Below are 18,713 nucleotides of genomic sequence, written 5' to 3'. Positions count from 1 at the left end.
TCCAGCACACTAGGATAAGCAGCTTAAAAGTCCTTGCTACTATGAGAATCAATATACTTGACTGACCACATGCAGCTCTTATGGGAATCAGGAGGGTGGATACAACTGAACCAAAGCTGTATCTTTGCTGAGCAGAATATCCTTCCTATGCTACTGGTAAGTACATCTCTGTTTATAACTAGCATCTAGACTGGCCTTGGCCAGGGCCAGCCCAGAAAACTGCCAGAGTTATCGTCATAATATGTTGGTCTGACTATGCATAATGTACAACTATGTATATGACTCCCCTGCTCAAAACTCTTCAGACTACCCGATACCTAAAGGACAAAATACAGACTTCACATGGTAAGACTTGATCAGAGGAAGGATAAATAGCTCACACGGAAGCAGTTTTGTGTTGACTTCTTCTGACGTTCAATTGCATAATAAATGAACATTTCAAGGGAAACAGATTTGTTCCATGTACTCTTTCTCTGGACTAGCTCACTGTGCTTTTCTGGCTTGGCAGCTAACCAGGAAAATAGGACACAATGCCTCTGGGCTTTCTTAGTGCCATTTTGGGAAGGAGTCAATTGACAATGATTGTTCGTTTGCCAAGCTGTTTTGTTTTCTATCTGTGCCTGGATTTGAATGATAGAAATAATTTTAATTTAGTCTTTTTCATTGAATTCATAGGAAAAACCAACTAAATCAATTAAAAACCAGTAACAGTCCTACTAATTTGTATTTCTTTTCCCACTCCACCCCTACCTCCCAATAGGCTGATATCAGCTCTTTTAAGGATTGTAACATGAATCATTTGAAAAAAATCCTTTTATCCTCAGTGTCTAGCATACTTCTCAGCATATAGATGCTTAATTGAATTATGCAATTCTGTTTCAGTAAAAACATAACGTTTACAAGTTTGGGGCATTTTTCCCTTTATAGTGGATAAGAATTGAGGAAAAAAGCTAAGTTTCCTAACTGGTCAACAGAAGCCAATCTAAGTCCTTTAGGCCAAGCTCTAAGCAGGATCAACCAACACCATATTTTTGTCTGGGCAGCTCAGGTTAGTAGAAAGAGCACTGATCTGGGAATGAGATTGGACTGAGAAGTGCAAGTGAGGTTGGAAATCTCTGGGGCCAATCAACCCCCTCCATTTACAGATGAGACAGTTGAGGCCTGAAGAAGCTCAGTGAGTGGTCCAGGCTATACAAGTTGTAAGGAAGAGAGTTTTTCTTGGTGCCACATCCTTTCAGTACAAAACCCTGGAGTGCCCCCTCAGTGGAAAGGGAAAGAGGGGAGGTATAAGGGAAAGAAAGCAAATCCTTATTAACTGGGAAAAATTAATTCCAGAGTTGGTGTGGTTGCACTAGAAAGTATTAGCCAAATCAGGTTCACATTCCTGTTGTTTCTATGACACTCAGTGAATGAAGGGCCACAATGAACTAGAAGGTCAAAAAAGAAAGACCAAGACAAAAGTAGGAAGTATCACTTTGAAGGTCTTGGGGAAATTGGGCAAAACATACTTGGGACGGGTAGAATAGCTAGACTTTTAAGTGAAAAAAATTTTACATAGTATAGGGTCCCCCAAGAAGGATGTTTCATATGTCTTGCTTCCTGGCTAATTCAACTTGATTGATGGCTTAATTTTGAGTATATTACTTATGCTGCCCTGGTGAGGGTGCAAGTGTGGCATATTGGAAAGTATTTGACTAGAATTTTGGAGAATTCTAAACTTCAAAGTCTGAACCTAGCTTCAATATTTATTAGTCATAAAAAGTTACCGCCCCCCCTTTTCTGAATCTCATTTTTGTGATTTATAAAGTAGGCCTACTTATTCCTATCATACATTTTTCACAGGGTTGTTGTGAGGAACCAATGTTAGCAATTATTATTTGCCCTGAGAGAGTAGAACACTAGGGTCATTGGGGAAGATGCTATAGGAAGGTAGGATCTGGCTCAATTTAAGGAATAACTGTCTCTGCCCTCATCAGACATTTTAAGAAGGATACTGACAAACTGAATTACACCAAGGAAGGGAACCAGGATGGTGAGAAGACTATAGACAATGCAATTCAGGTATCTGATAAAGGTCCTGGGGCTATTTAGCATGGAGAAGAAATTACACAGGGGTTAAATAAATATCTGAATGTCTGTCATGAGGAACAGTAATGAGACTTATTCTGGTTGATCTCAAAATATAAAACTAGGATCAATGGTTGAAAGTTGTATAAAGGTAGATTTTGGGTCAATTAATGAAAACATTTCCAACAGACCTATCGAAAAAGTGAAACGGGAAACTAGGAAGTCCCATCATTCTATGGTTCAAGTTAAAAGGCTGGATGATCACTTTTTGGAAACATTTGAGAAGATTTTATTCAGGGACAAGTTGGGCTAGATAACTTCAGAAGTCCCTTTCAACTCCCAAGATTCTAGGATTTTGTAAGATAAATCTGCTAATTTGCAAAGCTTTTCTGTAACAGTCTAAATGTTTTCCTCTGCTCTATTGTCTTCATACAAATGCAAAAGTGATAAGTAGGAGAACCTTCATTCCCTTCCAAAGCTACAGAATCCAAGTAATTTTATGAACTAAGTGCTCCTCATGCCAAAAGATAATCACTTGATTCTGAATTAATTACAATTCCTTTTCATCTTCCGGCCACATTATTTGAATACTCATTTCAGCACCTATCAGCTAGCATTCATACTTTGCTCATTAGACTTATGAATTGTACACTTAAATCCTATACATGGGGACAATAACAGTTCAATAATTATTAATCAAAACAGCAGCTCACAAATATTTGGGCTAAACTTTAAGCACTTCTAGACAAACAACAGCCACCCTATATGAAATGAATCACCTTTGAAATCAGTGCAACAAACATCTGACATTCTACGTTTGTAGAATTAAATTCAACAAACATTTCCTGAACCCCTATTATGTGTAAGGTCGGAGTAGAAAAGGACAGAGGAAGCAAAATCTCTACCTATAAGAAGCTTAGAATACAATAAGAGAGAATTAAGACAACAGATGCTTATTTGAATTTACTGAAGATCCAGGATTTCATTGGTTAGGTTTCTCCCCTCTGTTGGTGATTTCATACCCTAGAGATGAGATACTCCAGACTTAAAAAACTGATTCAAACAATAAAGACAGAGTCTATTGCTGGGCTTGTACTTAAGGATTATTCTAGCTTTCCAGAGATTCTACACCTTGAAAATGCTTTTGATACCTCAGGATCATCATGTCATGATAAGACATCAGAATAGGACTTTAGAGGATGGAAGATGGCATTTAAATTGAGAATAAAAATGCATGAGAAGTTATGTTGAAACATTTATAGTAGCTCTTTTGGCTGTGGCAAAGAACTGGAAAAGATGCACATGAATATAACAGTACTATTGGGCCAAAAGAAACTATGAAAGGGACAATTTCAGAGATACCTAGGAAGCCTTATGTGAAATGATGTAAAGTGAAGAGAACAACATACAATAATAAATGACGCTATAAAGAAAATCAGCTTTAAAAGTATTAATAACTCTGATCAGTGCAAAGACCAACCATGATTCCAGAATACTGTGGATAAAGTAGGCAACACATTTCCTGAAAAATGAGACATATGTTTTTGGACATGGCTAGTATGGGAACTTGTTTTGCTTGGGTATATTTGTTAACCAAGATTTTTTTTTCCATTGGCAGAGTAGATGAGAGGGAGAGGAAGCAAATTTCTGTTCACTGAAAAAAAGAAAATAAAAATGCATGAAAGGTAAAAGTATTTTAAGAGTTCAAGGAAGAGAAGGATCATTTCTGGTAAAGGGGACTGAGAATGCTACATGAAAGATGTTACATTTGAACTAAGAGACTAGCTGAAATATAAAAGGCACATGGATAGCACAAGGTTAAGCTGAAAAGGCAGGATGGGCTTTAAATGATGGAAGGCCTCAAGTGACAAGTTAAGGAGGCTGAAATAGGCAATGAAGAAACAGTAAATGTTTGGGGAGTAGAGAAGTGATGTGGTAAGAGTTTTCTACTACTAAAATTAAGCTGGATTCATAAGTAGGATAGATTGGAAAGGGCAGAGATTAGAGGTAAGGAAAAAGCTTTGGAGGATATTCTAAAAGGCCAGGTGAGAGGTTATGAGGGCCTGGATTAGAAGTTATTAAAGTGAAAACCAGTAAAAAGATAGAAATTGTGGAAATATATGAGATGTGAATGACCGTAAAGAATCAAGAGACCAAGCTAGGTTTCAAGGCGAGGTAACGAGAAGAATGATAGTATCAAAAGAAAAATGGAAGTTTGTAAGGAAAAGTGGCTTTTGAGGGAAAGGTGAGTTCTATTTGCAATATGATGAATGTGAGGTGCTACTCATGGGACTACAGTTGCCAATATCTTACAAACAGCTAGAAATATCAGACCTGAGCTTGGGGAAGAGGTCAGAGCCCAAGACAGAGGCTTAGGAGTCATCCATAGAGTAGTGATAACTGAAGTCCTAGAAATGATAGCCCAGCTGGGGAATTTAGAAGGAAGATAACTGAAGACAGAAATTTGGGAAACATCTACCTATAGAGGCAGAGAACAAGGGAGAGAGAATAGTTAGGTACAAGGAGAACTAGACCAGCATACACTAGTGTCAGGAAAGCTTAGGGAATAAGAGTATATCAGAGAAGAAGTGCTAATATTGAATGTTGCATGAAGGATGAACTGAACTGTCAAGGGATAAAGGGCCTAGCAAAGCAGCAATAAGATACTGAGAATAAAAATGAGAAAGAATAAAAGAAAGGTTAAAGGCAATGAAAGTTTTAAAACTTTTTCGAAGAACAGAATCAAATGAAACCCAGTTCCGCCAATAACCAGCAGTGCCTTTTGTTGAATGACATCTTCTGGGCAACTATATCATTAAAAAGGGAATATAGAGGCAGCTAGGTGGCTTAGTGGATATAATGCCAGGCCTGGAGACAAGAGGTTTTGGGTTCAAATCTGGCCTCAGATTCTTCTTAGCTCTGTGACCCTGCATAAATCATTTAACCACACTGGTCTAGCCCTTTTCACTTTTCTGCCTTGGAATCAGTACTTAGTATCAATTCTAAGACATAAGAAAAGGATTTAAAAAATAAAATTAAAATGAGAATATATACTTACACAGGCTACTCCACAGGGCTATGCTTATAAAAGTACTTTATAAACCTTGAAGTGTTATGGAAATTTAAGGTATGCTATATAATAATAGCATATAACATTAATATTATGGGTTAAAGAGTTTTAACATTTCAATGCTAGATAACATTCTTCTATAAACACTATACACAGAATACACTCAGCTGGTTGGAGGCCCCCCTTTTTTTGTTTTGTTTTTTATATTTTATAGAAATAATAATAATGCACCAGTCATCTGCAGCTTTTCATTTAAATAAGTTTGTGGCTTAAGTTCATATTCCTAAATTGAATTCTTGGGGAAATCTTAATGGAGGACTCCACTACTTTTTATTTGGAGACTCATTTCAAGAGAATTATTCTTGATTTACATAGTAACTTTAGAAGCATCCTCTGCTTACCTGATTCTAGGCCTCCATACTCATAGGGGTACTGCACACAGAGGGATAGCTGCAGGCCAATCTGAGTCTTCCCAGCTGAACTCTGTCCAACAAGCTCTGTAATTCCCACCAGAGGAAGACCACCTTGTAAAAGTCTGTTAAACACTGGGCAGCCAAAGCCGAGTTTCTTATGCTGTGCTGGGAATTCCTCTTTGTGCTGATATATGTGAAGTGCTTAAAGATTTAAAAAAAAGAAAGAAACTGAAATGCTATCAAATGGTTTTTCATTAAGAATCAAAAATCAGGGGCAACTAGATGGCTCAATGGATTGAGAGCCAGGTCTAGGGATGGGAAGTCCTTGGTTCAAATCTGGCCTTGGACACTTCCTGGCTATGTGACCCTGGGCAAGTAACTTAACCCCCATTGCCTAGTCCTTACTATTCTTCTGTTGGAACCAATTCTGTATTGGAACCAATACACAGCACTGATTCTAAAGTGGAAGGTAAGAGTTTAAAAAATGAAAAGAATCAACAAATCAACATTTCAATCTTTCCAAAGGATGGCTTTTCTTGGCAAGACATCATAAATGTTTGTCATATCAAAGGCTAATATGATTTACCTAGTCACCAATACAACTCCTGGGAGAAAAGTAGGCTGGAAAGATTACTGATAAGCTAACTTTTTTTACTTTAAAATATTGTTTTATATGGTGAGGGAGGAGGTACTTTACTTTTTATTAAGCATTTATGACCTACTGTAAGGTTCAATGGCAATATTAGTATTTTATTCATAAGGCACACCTTATGGAAGTAATTTCCATATTTGTACAATACTGAAAATGAAAAAACTACCCCATGTTACCCTATTATAAAATTCCAATTCAAATGAACAAATGTTTAAAGGCAGTACATAATGTATAATGGAGAGAACACTAAAGAGAGTCACTGATCTGGGTTCTAATCTTAGTTCTCTGTGAAAGGGAATTTTTTATTCCCTTTGTCTATTTTAAGTTAAATCAATCAGGTACTTGAAGTGCCCCTACTTAACACTTAGTAAGTCACTAACAGAGAGTTCATACTTATTAGTCATTATCACTTAGTCCTAAAAGACCACAAGCTCTGCCCCCCCTCCCCCTCCCCAGGCCATGCTAAGTAAATTGAGAGATTTTGATTGATTCCTGAGATGTGATAGATCAGCCCACAGTGAAAGGAAGAAGAAACCAGAGACAGGAAGTGACATGGAGAAAACTGCTCATAAAAGCCAGCCAAGAGCATTCTGGGTCACATCTGCTGCTTTGGTGGCTCTTGCTGAGGGAAGACTTCTGTGCCAGTGGATCTTCTATGTTGGAAGGATTCTCCTGCCTTGGTGGCTCTTCCTGAAAGATTCTTCTGCATGGCACTTCTGCGTTGGAGATTTTGTGTTGGTGGCTCGAGGAGTTTGGCTTCAGTAACTTGCTTGGGTTGAGGAGACCCTGGCCGGAGACAATGGCCTTTTGGCTCTTCTCCTGTACTCAGTGGGACATTCTCTTTCGTGAGGCACTCAGATCTGGACTTCAGTTAATTTAGCTAAACAATATTTTCTACCTCCTTCCTACATTTCTCTCTTTAGTATCTCTACCCTGCTGTAACAAAGCTACTAAAAGCCACGTGACTTGAGAGTTAATGTTATAAATGGCAGCCACAACCAAATTGTTAATTATTATATTCTTCTACAACTTTCCAATTGGGTGATTTTGAACAAGCCTCAAAATCCTAAAGTGGATAGACTAATAATAGCATTGTCTCACAATTATGGGGATTAAATGAGATAACGTGCTTAAAGTACTTTGTAAGTTACAAAATCCTTATAAAAGCTAATGGTTATTATTTTAAGTGCATGTTATATACTAGATGATGGGTGTGTCTGATCTATACATAAATAATTATAATACAAAATAATGCACAAATGAGTCAGACAGGTGCAAACCAACTGCAAAACAAAGTCAGATGAAGGACAGATGCATCAATATTTCATCTAGCACAGAGAAAAGCTGCTTATGTGTGGAACTTGGTACTGATTTGGTGAAAACATCATTGGAAGCTGAGACCCTTCTTAGAATTTACAGAGAAGAGGCCTAAAATTTCTGTCTGTTGCAATGAGAAGGCCAAGGTAGAAAAATCTACCTACCTATACCATGTGATTCTATTTTTAATCCTGAATCATCATCTGCATTTATAGGTGGGTAAGTATTTGGCAGAGGTAGAAATAAAGTCTTCAATGACAGAATTATGGGGCCTTACAGAATTATATTAGAAGAGGCTCATTTCATTTTCCTGAATTTCAGATCCTTAATCTATAAAATGGGGGTAAATACTCCCTTTATATTTCACTTGGTTCAAGTAATAATAATAAATAATAATGAGATTTAAATAAAAATAATAAACAATAATAATTTCTATTTAGTTTTAGTATTTACAAAGGAAGGTGTTGGAAATGTTATTACTCCTATTTTATAAATTAATAAATTGAGCTAAGGGATTTGTTTAGTGCAAAAATCAGAATTTGAACTCTTCTTCCTTTGAACTCAAGCTTCTACTATACAAAGCTGCTTCTTAGCAAACAGATGTGAAAGCATTCTGAAAATTACAAATGGTTATGAAAAGAAAAAAGATATTAACATTATTACTATCACAATCCCTAGATGTTCTGGGGGAGGGAAATGAATAAGCATTTCGATTATACCTACTATGTGCCAGGCACCATGCTAAGCACTTTAGGGTCTGAAAGATCAGGCCACTTGAACCTGACCTTGGTCTTACATTCATCCCATGCAAGAAGACCAGAATGATGCTAGCACAAACCACAATGTCCACTTAAAACCCCCCCTGAGCTTCTTATTCATATACTTGGCTTCTTTTCCCCAGGAGGTCTGTTCTTCAATTTTCTTTTCTGAAGGAAGCAGCCTCTCTTTCCCAGCTCATTCCTACTTTTCTTCTTGCCTGCCACTGATCTACACCATCCTCACAAAGTTGTTGTTAAGGGGTCCCCAAACTTTTTACACAGAGGGCCAGTTCACTGTTCCTCAGACCATTGGAGGGCTGGACTATTAAAAAAAAAAACAACTGAACAAATCCCTATGCACACTGCACATATCTTATTTTAAAATCAAAAAACAAAATGGGAACAATTACAACATTTAAAATAAAGAACAAGTAAATTTAAATCAACAAACTGACCAATATTTCAAAGGGAACTATGGGCCTGCTTTTGGCTAACAAGATGGTCAATGTCCAGTTCCATATTTGTCACTGCTAGCCATATGTAACAAGTTCCAGAAGTGTGGTGGAGGCCGGATAAATGGCCTCAGGGGGCCGCAGTCATGGGACCCCTGCTATTGATTGTCTACTGTTCCAGGAGGTGCCAGTATTCTTTCTCCTTGCCCCCTGCCATCTCATTAGAACAGTTATTGAGAAATAAAGGCCAAAGTATGAGGTAGGTGGCAGGGGCATTTCAATGCAATCACAAAGCACAATGCATGGCCTAGGGTAATGCTATCTCTACACAAGAATAGTGCCTCCTCTTAAATCACTTTAAGGAACATGCCCTGAGGCCCTGGATCCATTTCAGAATTTCATATCTCAGGGCAAGGTGGCACAGTGGATAGTCAGGCCTGGAGATGGGCAGTCCTGAGTCCAAATCTGCCCTCAGACCCTGTGTGACTCTGGGCAAGTCACTTAGCCTTAACTGCCTAGCCCTAAAAGCTTTGGCCTTAGAACTGATACTTAGTATTGATTCTTACACAGAAAGTAAAAAAGGTTAAAAAAGTTAAAAAACAAACAAACCAACCACAAAACCCAGAATTTCCTGTTTCCATGCCTTTCCTCCAAACGTGCTGAGAAGGTTCTAATCCATCAGGGATGCCTCTCCGATTTCTATCATTCCTTTAAGGTCTGGCTCATATTGCCTTTTTCTTGACTCCATTCAGAAGTGATCTTTTCTTCTGAATGCAGAAGGTGAAAACATAGAATGAGAAGTACAATGCCATCTTTTACCAGTTACTCACATATTGCTATTTCCCAATTGGACAATAAGTTCCTTGAAAGCAGAGAATGTGTCTCATTCATTTCTGTATCTCCAGCAATGCCAGACATAGGGTTTCTGCACAGAGTGGCACCCAAAAATAGTTCTGAATTGATTTTGTGTGTTTTGGTGGTGGTGGTGTCATCATTGAGACTGTCTGGTCCAGCTCAAAGTACAGCAGTCACAGGCCCGATCCCTCTGCCCCATTTCTGACCTGGATGGTTTATGCTTCTTTGGCAGACCAGTGCCCTCTAACCTTAGGGGCCCCCTATATTAGCACGGGTCTTAGTGTAGACACCAGGCTGCAGCTCTGCCCTCCAGCAGGCATGCAACCCCCTAGCCTCAGTCAGCTCCAGGAACAATAGGCCTGTGCCACCATATCAGGCAATACTCACTGAAATAAACCTTATTTAAATATTAAGATTTTTAATGTAGAGAAGAAAATTCCCATAAAGCTAGTCTGATGAATTTAAATAATATGGAAGTGGCATATAGGCAAGAGTGAGAACTACATTTTTGAATCAGCTCTCTGGATCAGTTTGCTCTGCCAAATAGACATGACAGCATCATGTTGGGGAAACATCTCTTAAAAGGCCTTCTTTCTGGTTTTTAGAAAAAGTGAAAAGATTAGAAAATAATATTTTTCTCTAAAGCTCTTTCCCAAATGTTTGGAAATGTCCCTTAAACAATAAGACTTTTCTTAGGGAAATAGATTAAAGGTGATACCAAACCTTTAATAAGAATTACTTTGGTATTGCTTATTTGTCATCCCTGAAGAAATTTGGTCAAGTGACACAGCTAAGGGCAGGCACCTCTTTACCTGCTCAAATTAAGTGAGTGGTTTGTTAGCTTCCACTCCTCCCTACTAAAAAAGGATTATGATATCTATGGAAGGGATGAGGTATTTTAGTTTAATTCCTGGAGTGAAGGAAATGATCCAAGAAAAATGAGATAGTGACTTGGTTATTGATAATTCCAAACTGTTAACCCAGATTTTATTTTATTTTTAAATCTTCCCTTCCCTCTTAGAATCAATACTATGTATTAGTTTCAAGGAAGAAAAATGATAAGGGCTGGGCTATGGGCATGAAATGACTTGCCAAGGGACACACAGCTAGGAAATATCTATGGCCAGATTTGAACACTTGTGTCCAGGCCTGGCTCTCTATCCATTGAGCCACATAGCTGCCCTGAGATTATATTTTAAGATCTCTTTTCCTAACACAAGATTCTTAAAAATATTACCTGAAATTGTCTTGGAGTAAAGTCATATCAGAAGGTTGGGGGCTATGCTATGTAAGACATCTCTCTATAAGCTAAAAATTAATTGAATATAAATTAATGAAATATCTAATAAAATTTTTTCTGCTAGTCATGAGCTTGAAGCAGTAGTAGTTGTGTCATCAGAGTTGTAGCCTTGGTAGTCACGAGAATGATAGATAACACTTAATAGTGCTTTAAAGTTTGGAAATATTTACCATTATGTGATTTTTATATTCACAAAACCTTGAAGATGAAGATACTGAGGTAGAGAGAGACTAAGTGATTTGCCCAGGGACAAAGAGCTAGAAGAAAATTTTTCTCATTCTGTTGTTACCTGTCAGAACACAGTTGTTTCTTAGTGCTAATGAGACTGTTTTCAATAAATGCTGGACATCAATGCTGGACAGTTTTGTTAGTCTCTGCAAATCTGGCCCAGAAAAGTGCAAAACTTCCTTTATTGATTTTAATTTGGCTGAAATGAGGAGCACAAACATAGCAAGGCAATCAAAACAATTGTCAGAACAAAAATTCTTTTAGTAGACTTCCATTAGTAATTTAAAAAGATAAATTGGAATACACACAAACTCATTCTTGTTACACTTAAAATGCATCTAAAATTACCTTTCTTTATAGCTGCGATAACTTTAGGATTCAGTTCCAATTGGTCCCAATCCATTTCTCAAATGTACATATTACAGGCTACTTGAGTAGTCTTCTATATGAATAAAAGAAACATCAAAACATGAGAAAAAAAAAACACCCCAATTCAAGTCACTTTTTTCTTTTATTTCAAATTATTTTTCATTTAACATTTAAAAAATTAAAATAAAATGAGTATTCCATTATACATTGTAGAATAAAAAGAGAAAATATGTAAAACTGTACCTTTATTATGTAGAACTTCCATTCCTTTTTTTTTAATTTGAATTTATTTATTTAGTCAATTTAGAACATTATTCCTTTGTTACACTAATCACAATATTTCCCTCCCTCCCCACCAGCCACCCTTCACATGCCCACATGCAATATCACTGGGTATTACATGTGTCCTTGATCAGAACCTATTTCCATGTTGTTGATGTTTACACTAGGATGTTCATTTAGAGTCTACATCCCCAATCGTATCCCCTTGACCCATGTAATCAAGCAGTTGTTTTTCTTCTGTGTTTCTACTCTCACAGTTTTTCCTCTGGATGTGGATAGTGGTTTTTCTCATAGATCCCTCCAAGTTGTTCAGGATCACTGCACTGCCACTAATGAGGAAGTCTATTACATTCAATTGTACCACAGTGTATCAGTCCCTGTGTATAATGTTCTCCTGGTTCTGCTCCTCTCACTGCATCAATTCCTGGAGGTTATTCCAGTCCCCATGAAATTCCTCCACTTTATTAATCCTTTGAGCACAATAGTATTCCATCACCAACATATACCACAATTTGTTCAGCCATTCCCCAACTGAAGGGCATCCCTTCATTTTCCAATTTTTTGCCACCACAAAGAGCGCAGCTATGAATATTCTTGTACAAGTCTTTTTCCTTATTATCTCTCTGGGTTACAAACCCAGCAGTGTTATGGCTGAATCAAAGGGCACACAGTCTTTTGGTGCCCTTTGGGCATAGTTCCAAATTGTCCTCCAGAATGGTTGGATCAATTCACAACTCCACCAGCAATGAATTAGTGTCCCCACTTTGCCCATCCCCTCCAGCATTCATTACTTTTCTTTGCTGTCATGTTAGCCAATCTGCTAGGTGTGAGGTGATACCTCAGAGTTGTTTTGATTTGCATCTCTCTGATTATAAGAGATTTAGAACACTTTTTCATGTGCTTATTAATAGTATTGATTTCCTTGGCTGAAAACTGCCTATTCATGTCCCTTGCTCATTTGTCAACTAGAGAATGGCTTGATTTTTTGTACAATTGATTTACCTTTTTGTAAATTTGAGTAACTAGACCTTTGTCAGAGGTTTTTGTAATGAAGATTGTTTCCCAATTTGTTGGTTCCCTTCTAATTTTGGATGTATTAGTTTTGTTTGTACAAAAACTTTTTAATTTGATGTAATCAAAATTATTGAATTTACATTTTGTGATCTTTTTTCTAGCTCTTGCTTGGTTTTAAAGTCTTTCCTTTCCCAAACATCTGACAAGTATACTATTCTGTGTTCCCCTAATTTGCTTAGTTTCCTTCTTTATATTCAGGTCATTCACCCATTCTGAGTTTATCTTGGGGTAGGGTATGAGATGTTGATCCAAACCTAATCTCTCCCATACTGTCTTCCAATTTTCTCAGCAGTTTTTACCAAAAAGTGGATTTTTGTCCCCAAAGCTGGGATCATTGGGCTTGTCATAGATTGTCTTGCTGAGGTCACTTATTCCAAGTCTATTCCACTGATCCTCCTTTCTGTCTCTTAGCCAGTACCAAATTCCTTTGATGACCACTTCTTAATGGTATACCTTGAGATCTGGGGCTGTAAGTCCTCCTTCCTTCACATTTTTTTTCATGATTTCCCTAGATATCCTTGATCTTTTGTTCTTCCAAATGAACTTTGTTATGGTTTTTTCCTAATTCAGTAAAAAAGTATTTTGGTAGTTCAATGGGTATGGTACTAAATAAGTAAATTAATTTGGGTAGGATTGTCACTTTTATTATGTTAGCTCATCCTACCCATGAGCAATCAATGTTTTTCCAATTGTTTAGATCTAGTTTTAATTGTGTAGAGAGTGTTTTGTAGTTGTGTTCATATAGTTCCTGTGTTTGTTTCGACAGATTCCTAAGTATGTTATATTGTCTAAGGTGATTTTAAATGGAATTTCTCTTTCTAATTCTTGCTGCTGAGATGTGTTGGAGATATATAGAAATGCTGATGACTTATGCGGGTTTATTTTGTATCCTGCAACTTTGCTAAAGTTGTTGATTATTTCCACTAGCTTTTTGGTTGATTCTCTACCACTCTTTAAGTAGACCATCATATCATCTGCAAAGAGTAATAGCTTGGTCTCCTCATTGCCTATTTTAATACCTTCAATTTCTTTTTCTTCTCTAATTGCTACTGCTAGTGTTTCTAGTACAATGTTAAATAATAGAGGTGATAATGGACATCCTTGTTTCACTCCTGATCTTACTGGGAAGGCTTCTGGTTTATCTCTATTGCAGATGATGTGTTTGCTGATGGTTTTAGATATATACTGTTTATTATTTTTAGGAAAGACCCTTCTATTCCTATACTTTCTAGTGTTTTCAATAGGAATGGGTGTTGTATTTTGTCAAAGGCTTTTTCTGCATCTATTGAGATAATCGTGTGATTTTTGTTGGTTTGCTTGTTAATATGGTCAATTATGTGGATGGTTTTCCTAATATTGAACCATCCTTGCATTCCTGATATGAATCCTACCTGGTCATAGTGAATAACCTTCGTGATCACTTACTGGAGCATTTTTATTTTTTTAAACCCTTAGCTTCCGTCTTGGAGTCAATACTGTGTATTGGCTCCAAGGCAGAAGAGTGGTAAGGGCTAGGCAATGGGGGTCAAGTGACTTGCCCAAGGTCACACATCTGGGAAGTGTCTGAGGCCAGATTTGAACCTAGGACCTCCCATCTCTAGGCTTGGTTCTCAATCCACTGAGCTACCCAGCTACCCCCACTGCTGGATCATTTTTGCTAGTATCCTATTTAAGATTTTTGCATCTATATTCATTAAGAAGATTGGTCTATAGTTTTCTTTCTCTGTTTTTGACCTCCCTGGCTTTGGAATCAGTACCATATTTGTGTCGTAAAAGGAATTTGGTAGAACTCCTTCTTTGCCTATTCTGTCAAATAGTTTGTATAATATTGGGATTAGTTGTTCTTTGAAAGTTTGCTAGACTTCATTTGTGAATCCATCTGGACCTGAAGATTTTTTCTTATGGAGTTCTTTGATGGCTTGTTCAATTTCTTTTTCTGACATGGGATTGTTTAGGTAGTCTATTTCTTCCTATGTTAGTCTAGGCAATTTATATTTTTGTAAATATTCATCATATTACATAGATTGCCATACAATTGGGCATAAAAATTTTTAATGATTGCTTTAATTTACTATTCATTAGAGGTGAGGTCTCCTTTTCCCTCTTGGATACTGTCACTTTGGTTTTCTTATCTTTCTTTAATTAGATTGACTAGTAATTTGTCTATTTTATTTGTTTTTTCAAAGTACTAGCTTCTAGTTTTATTTATTAAATCAATAGTTCTTTGACTTTCAATTTTATTAATTTCTCCTTTGATTTTTAGGATCTCTAATTTAGTCTTCATCTGAGGATTTTTAATTTGTTCACTTTCTAGTTTTTTTAATTTGTATGCACAATTCACTGACCTCTGCCCTCCCTAATTTGTTAATATATGAACTAAAGGATATGAATTTCCCCCTGAGTATTGCTTTGGCTGAATCCCATATTTGAAAGGATGTCTTATCATTGTCATTTTCTTCAATGAAATTATTGTTTCTATGATTTGTTCTTTAACTAACTGGTTTTGGAGAATTGTATTGTTTAATTTCCAATTAATTTTTGATTTACCTCTACATTAACCCTTACTAATTATTATTTTCATTGCATTGTGATCTGAGAGGGTTGCATTTATTACTTCTGCTCTCTTGCACTTGTTTGCAATGTTTTTATGCCCTAATACATGGTCAATTTTTGTGAATGTACCATGTCCTGCTGAAAAGAAGGTATATTCCTTTTGTCCCTATTTATTTTTCTCCACATATCTACTAACTCTATTTTTTCTAAGATTTCATTCACTTCTCTTACCTCTTTGTTATTTATTTTTTCGTTTGATTTGTCTAGTTCGGATAGAGGAAGGTTCAGGTCTCCCACTAGTATAGTTTTTCTAACTATTTCCTCCTTCAATTCTACTAGTTTCTCCTTTAGAAATTTGGATGCAATGCCATTTGGTGCATACATATTGAGTACTGATATTTCTTCATTGCCTTATACTGCCTTTTATCAGGATATAGTTACCTTCCCTATCTCTTTTAACTACATTTATTTTTATTTTGGCTTTGTCAGATATTATGATTGTGACTCCTGCATTCTTTTTATCATTTGATGCCCAATAGATTTGGCTCCATCCTCTTACTTTCACCCTATGCATATCTACCTTTCTCATATGTGCTTCTTGTAGACATATATGGTAGTGTTTTGGATTCTAATCCACTCTGCAATTCGCTTGTGTTTTATGGGTGAGTTCATTCCATTCACATTCAGAGTTATGATTACCAGCTGTGTATTTCCCAGTATTTTGATTTCTACTCCTAGTATTGCCTTTTCTTCTTTCACTATTTTCTTCTACACCAATGATTGTTTTTAATCAATCCCCGTAGTTCCCACTCTTATTTTACTTCCCTTTCTACCTCCTTCCCTTCTTATCCCTCCCCCCCTTATTTTCTTTGCAGTCTTTTTAAAACTACACCTCCACCCTCTCCCTCCCTTGAATTGCTTCCCTCCCCACCAGTCCGTTTGTTACCCTTCTACTTCCCTATAGGGCGCAAATCTATTCTCTGCCCCAATGGATTGGATTTTTCTTCCGTCTTTGGGTCAATTTCAATGCACGTAAGAGTTGAGTATTGTAGTAGAGAGGAGAGAGAGAGAGAGAGACAGAGACAGAGAGAGAGACAGAGACAGAGACAGAGAGACAGAGAGAGCTTGTAAAGGGAAGATGCAAGGCTAGAGACCTAGCTCTAGCTGTCAATTGAAAGAAGGTTCCAACGGAATGTTCCCAGGAGTGGCAGTTGGGGGTTTGCTGGCCACATTGAGAAGAAAAACTTGGCTTTTGGACTTTGTCTCTGTCTCTCTGACTCTGGGTAGTTGAAGCTGATTAGAAAAAGAAACTTGGCTTTTGAGTTGGTGGTCTATATGAGAGTTGAGCTGGCCAGGAGAAAAGGAGAGATTTTGAACTTTGTTTTTCTCTGGGGTTGAAGCTGAGAAAGGAGACAAGCCAGGCAACTGCCATGATTTAGGTTCATGTTCCATTGTAGTTCAGAATACAACCTCTAATGTAGACTTCAATACTGCTGTTGTCCTCCATCTCCCTAACTATCTCAGAGTCACAGTTTGTGACTGGAATACTTCCTCAAACCTTTCTAAAATTATCCCCGTGGTTTAGGGAAATCCTCATCCTTCTTACCTCAGTTTCCCATCCTGTTATCCCAATAAACCCCTTGACTGAGAAAGCAACTATAGTATCTTTATAGTTCACTCAGGAGGGAGGGAAGAAGCCTAAGGCTTTAAGAAGATTGGGAGGTGAAGGAGGCAAAAAAGGAGAGGGTTGGTTAAGGGAGGGAGAGAGGAAGGAGGTTAGGAAATAGATTGATCCATCAGCCATCAGTAGGGATCAATAGGCAGAGCCACAGAGCAGACTCCCGTATCCCCTGTGTACCAGTATCCCTGTGTGACATCCCTCAGCATTTCTAATTTCTACCTCCATTATAAATAAGCAGCCCCAAGTTCCTGTAGCAGCTCCCTCTAGTCACAGCCAGCCAGAGAACAGCAGTCATTGTAAGAAGAAACAGTTCCCCTCAGTTTACCTTCTCTATCTCCAGAAGTAATAGTTTCCTCTCAGTTTATTATTCTATTTCAGTATTTCCTATCTCCAATCTCTTTACCCTTCCAGTGTATTGATGATCTCCCCCCTCCCGCCATGAGCTTCTTTGTGACATATAAATTTACCCCCTTTTGTTTCTTTTCCCATTTCTTTTAGTATTAACCTTTTTTTAGCTCTAGTTATATATATGTATACACATGTATATGTATTTATGCATACATATATGTATATACATATTTATGTATTGTCATTTTATCTTATACAATTTGTCACTGTTCCCTCTAAGTGTAATTTTTCTAGTTACCCAGGTGATAATAACAATTTTTAAGAGTTACCAGTGACCTCTTTTCTTATAGGGATACATATCATTTTAACTTATTGGGTCTCTTAAAAAAAAGTTGGGTTTTTTTGTTTGTTTAGTTTTTCTTTTTCCCCTCTTTTTTTTTATTTTATAAAAACCCTTACCTTCCATCTTGGAGTCAATACTGTGTATTGGCTCCAAGGCAGAAGAGTGGTAAGGGTTAGGCAATGGGGGTCAACTGACTTGCCCAGGGTCACACAGCTAGGAAGTGGCTGAGGCCAGATTTGAACCTAGGACCTCCCATCTCTAGGACTGGCTCTCAATCCACTGAGCTACCCAGCTGCCCCCTTTTCCCCTCTTTTTAAACTACCTTTTGATGATTCTCTTAAGTTCTGTGTTTGGGCATCAAATTTTCTGTTCAGGTCTGGTCTTTTCTTTACAAATGCTTGGAATTCTTCTATTCTGTTGAATGATCATACTTTCCCCTGTAAGAATACAGTCAGTTTTGCTGGGTAGTTGATTCTTGGTTGTAGACCTAGTTCCCTTGCTTTCTGGAATATTCCATACCTTTCAGTATTGATGCAGCCAGATCCTCTGTTATCCTCACTGTGGTTCATGGTATCTGAATGATTTCTTCTTGGTAGCTTGTAATATTTTTTCCTTGTTCTGATAGTTCTTGAATTTGGCTATAACGTTCCTGGATGTTGTCCTTTGGGGATTAAGTACAGGAGGTAATCTGTGGATTCTTTCAATCTCCACTTTTCCCTCTTGTTCTAGAATATTGGGACAGTTTTCTTGGATAATTTCCCGTAGTATTATGTCCAGGCTTTTTCTTTTGTCATGGTCTTCTGGTAGACCAATGATTCTTAAGTTGTCTCTCCTTGAGTGATTTTCTTAATCTTCTGTTTTGTGAATGAGATGCTTCATATTTTCCTATTCTTTTGGTTTTGTTTTATAGTGTCCTGCTGCCCTGTGAAGTGACTTAATTCTAGTTGTTGT

The 18,713-nt window shown here is 37.3% G+C and overlaps 1 protein-coding gene across 8 annotated transcripts in view; it reads right to left on the bottom strand.

Moving 5' to 3' along the window:
* Nucleotides 1–18,713, bottom strand: part of XRCC3 (X-ray repair cross complementing 3) — a 60,218-nt gene that overhangs the window by 15,316 nt on the left and 26,189 nt on the right. For 5 of the 8 annotated variants that reach the window (XM_007473500.3, XM_056811206.1, XM_007473499.3 and 2 more), the window contains 3 exons: nt 11,461–11,554; nt 11,174–11,311; nt 5,539–5,751 (listed from right to left, as the gene is read on the bottom strand). In XM_007473500.3, the coding sequence (XP_007473562.1) occupies nt 5,539–5,751; nt 11,174–11,311; nt 11,461–11,515 (406 nt within the window). In that variant the 5' untranslated portion in view covers nt 11,516–11,554. The remainder of the gene's footprint in view (nt 1–5,538; nt 5,752–11,173; nt 11,312–11,460; nt 11,555–18,713) is intronic. The other 3 variants (XM_007473503.3, XM_056811208.1, XM_007473504.3) reach the window with 2 other exon arrangements.

The sequence above is a fragment of the Monodelphis domestica genome, chromosome 1, assembly GCF_027887165.1.
Source record: "Monodelphis domestica isolate mMonDom1 chromosome 1, mMonDom1.pri, whole genome shotgun sequence".
Classification (NCBI taxonomy): Eukaryota; Metazoa; Chordata; class Mammalia; order Didelphimorphia; family Didelphidae; genus Monodelphis; species Monodelphis domestica.
This window is presented reverse-complemented; position numbering and strand designations above follow the sequence as displayed.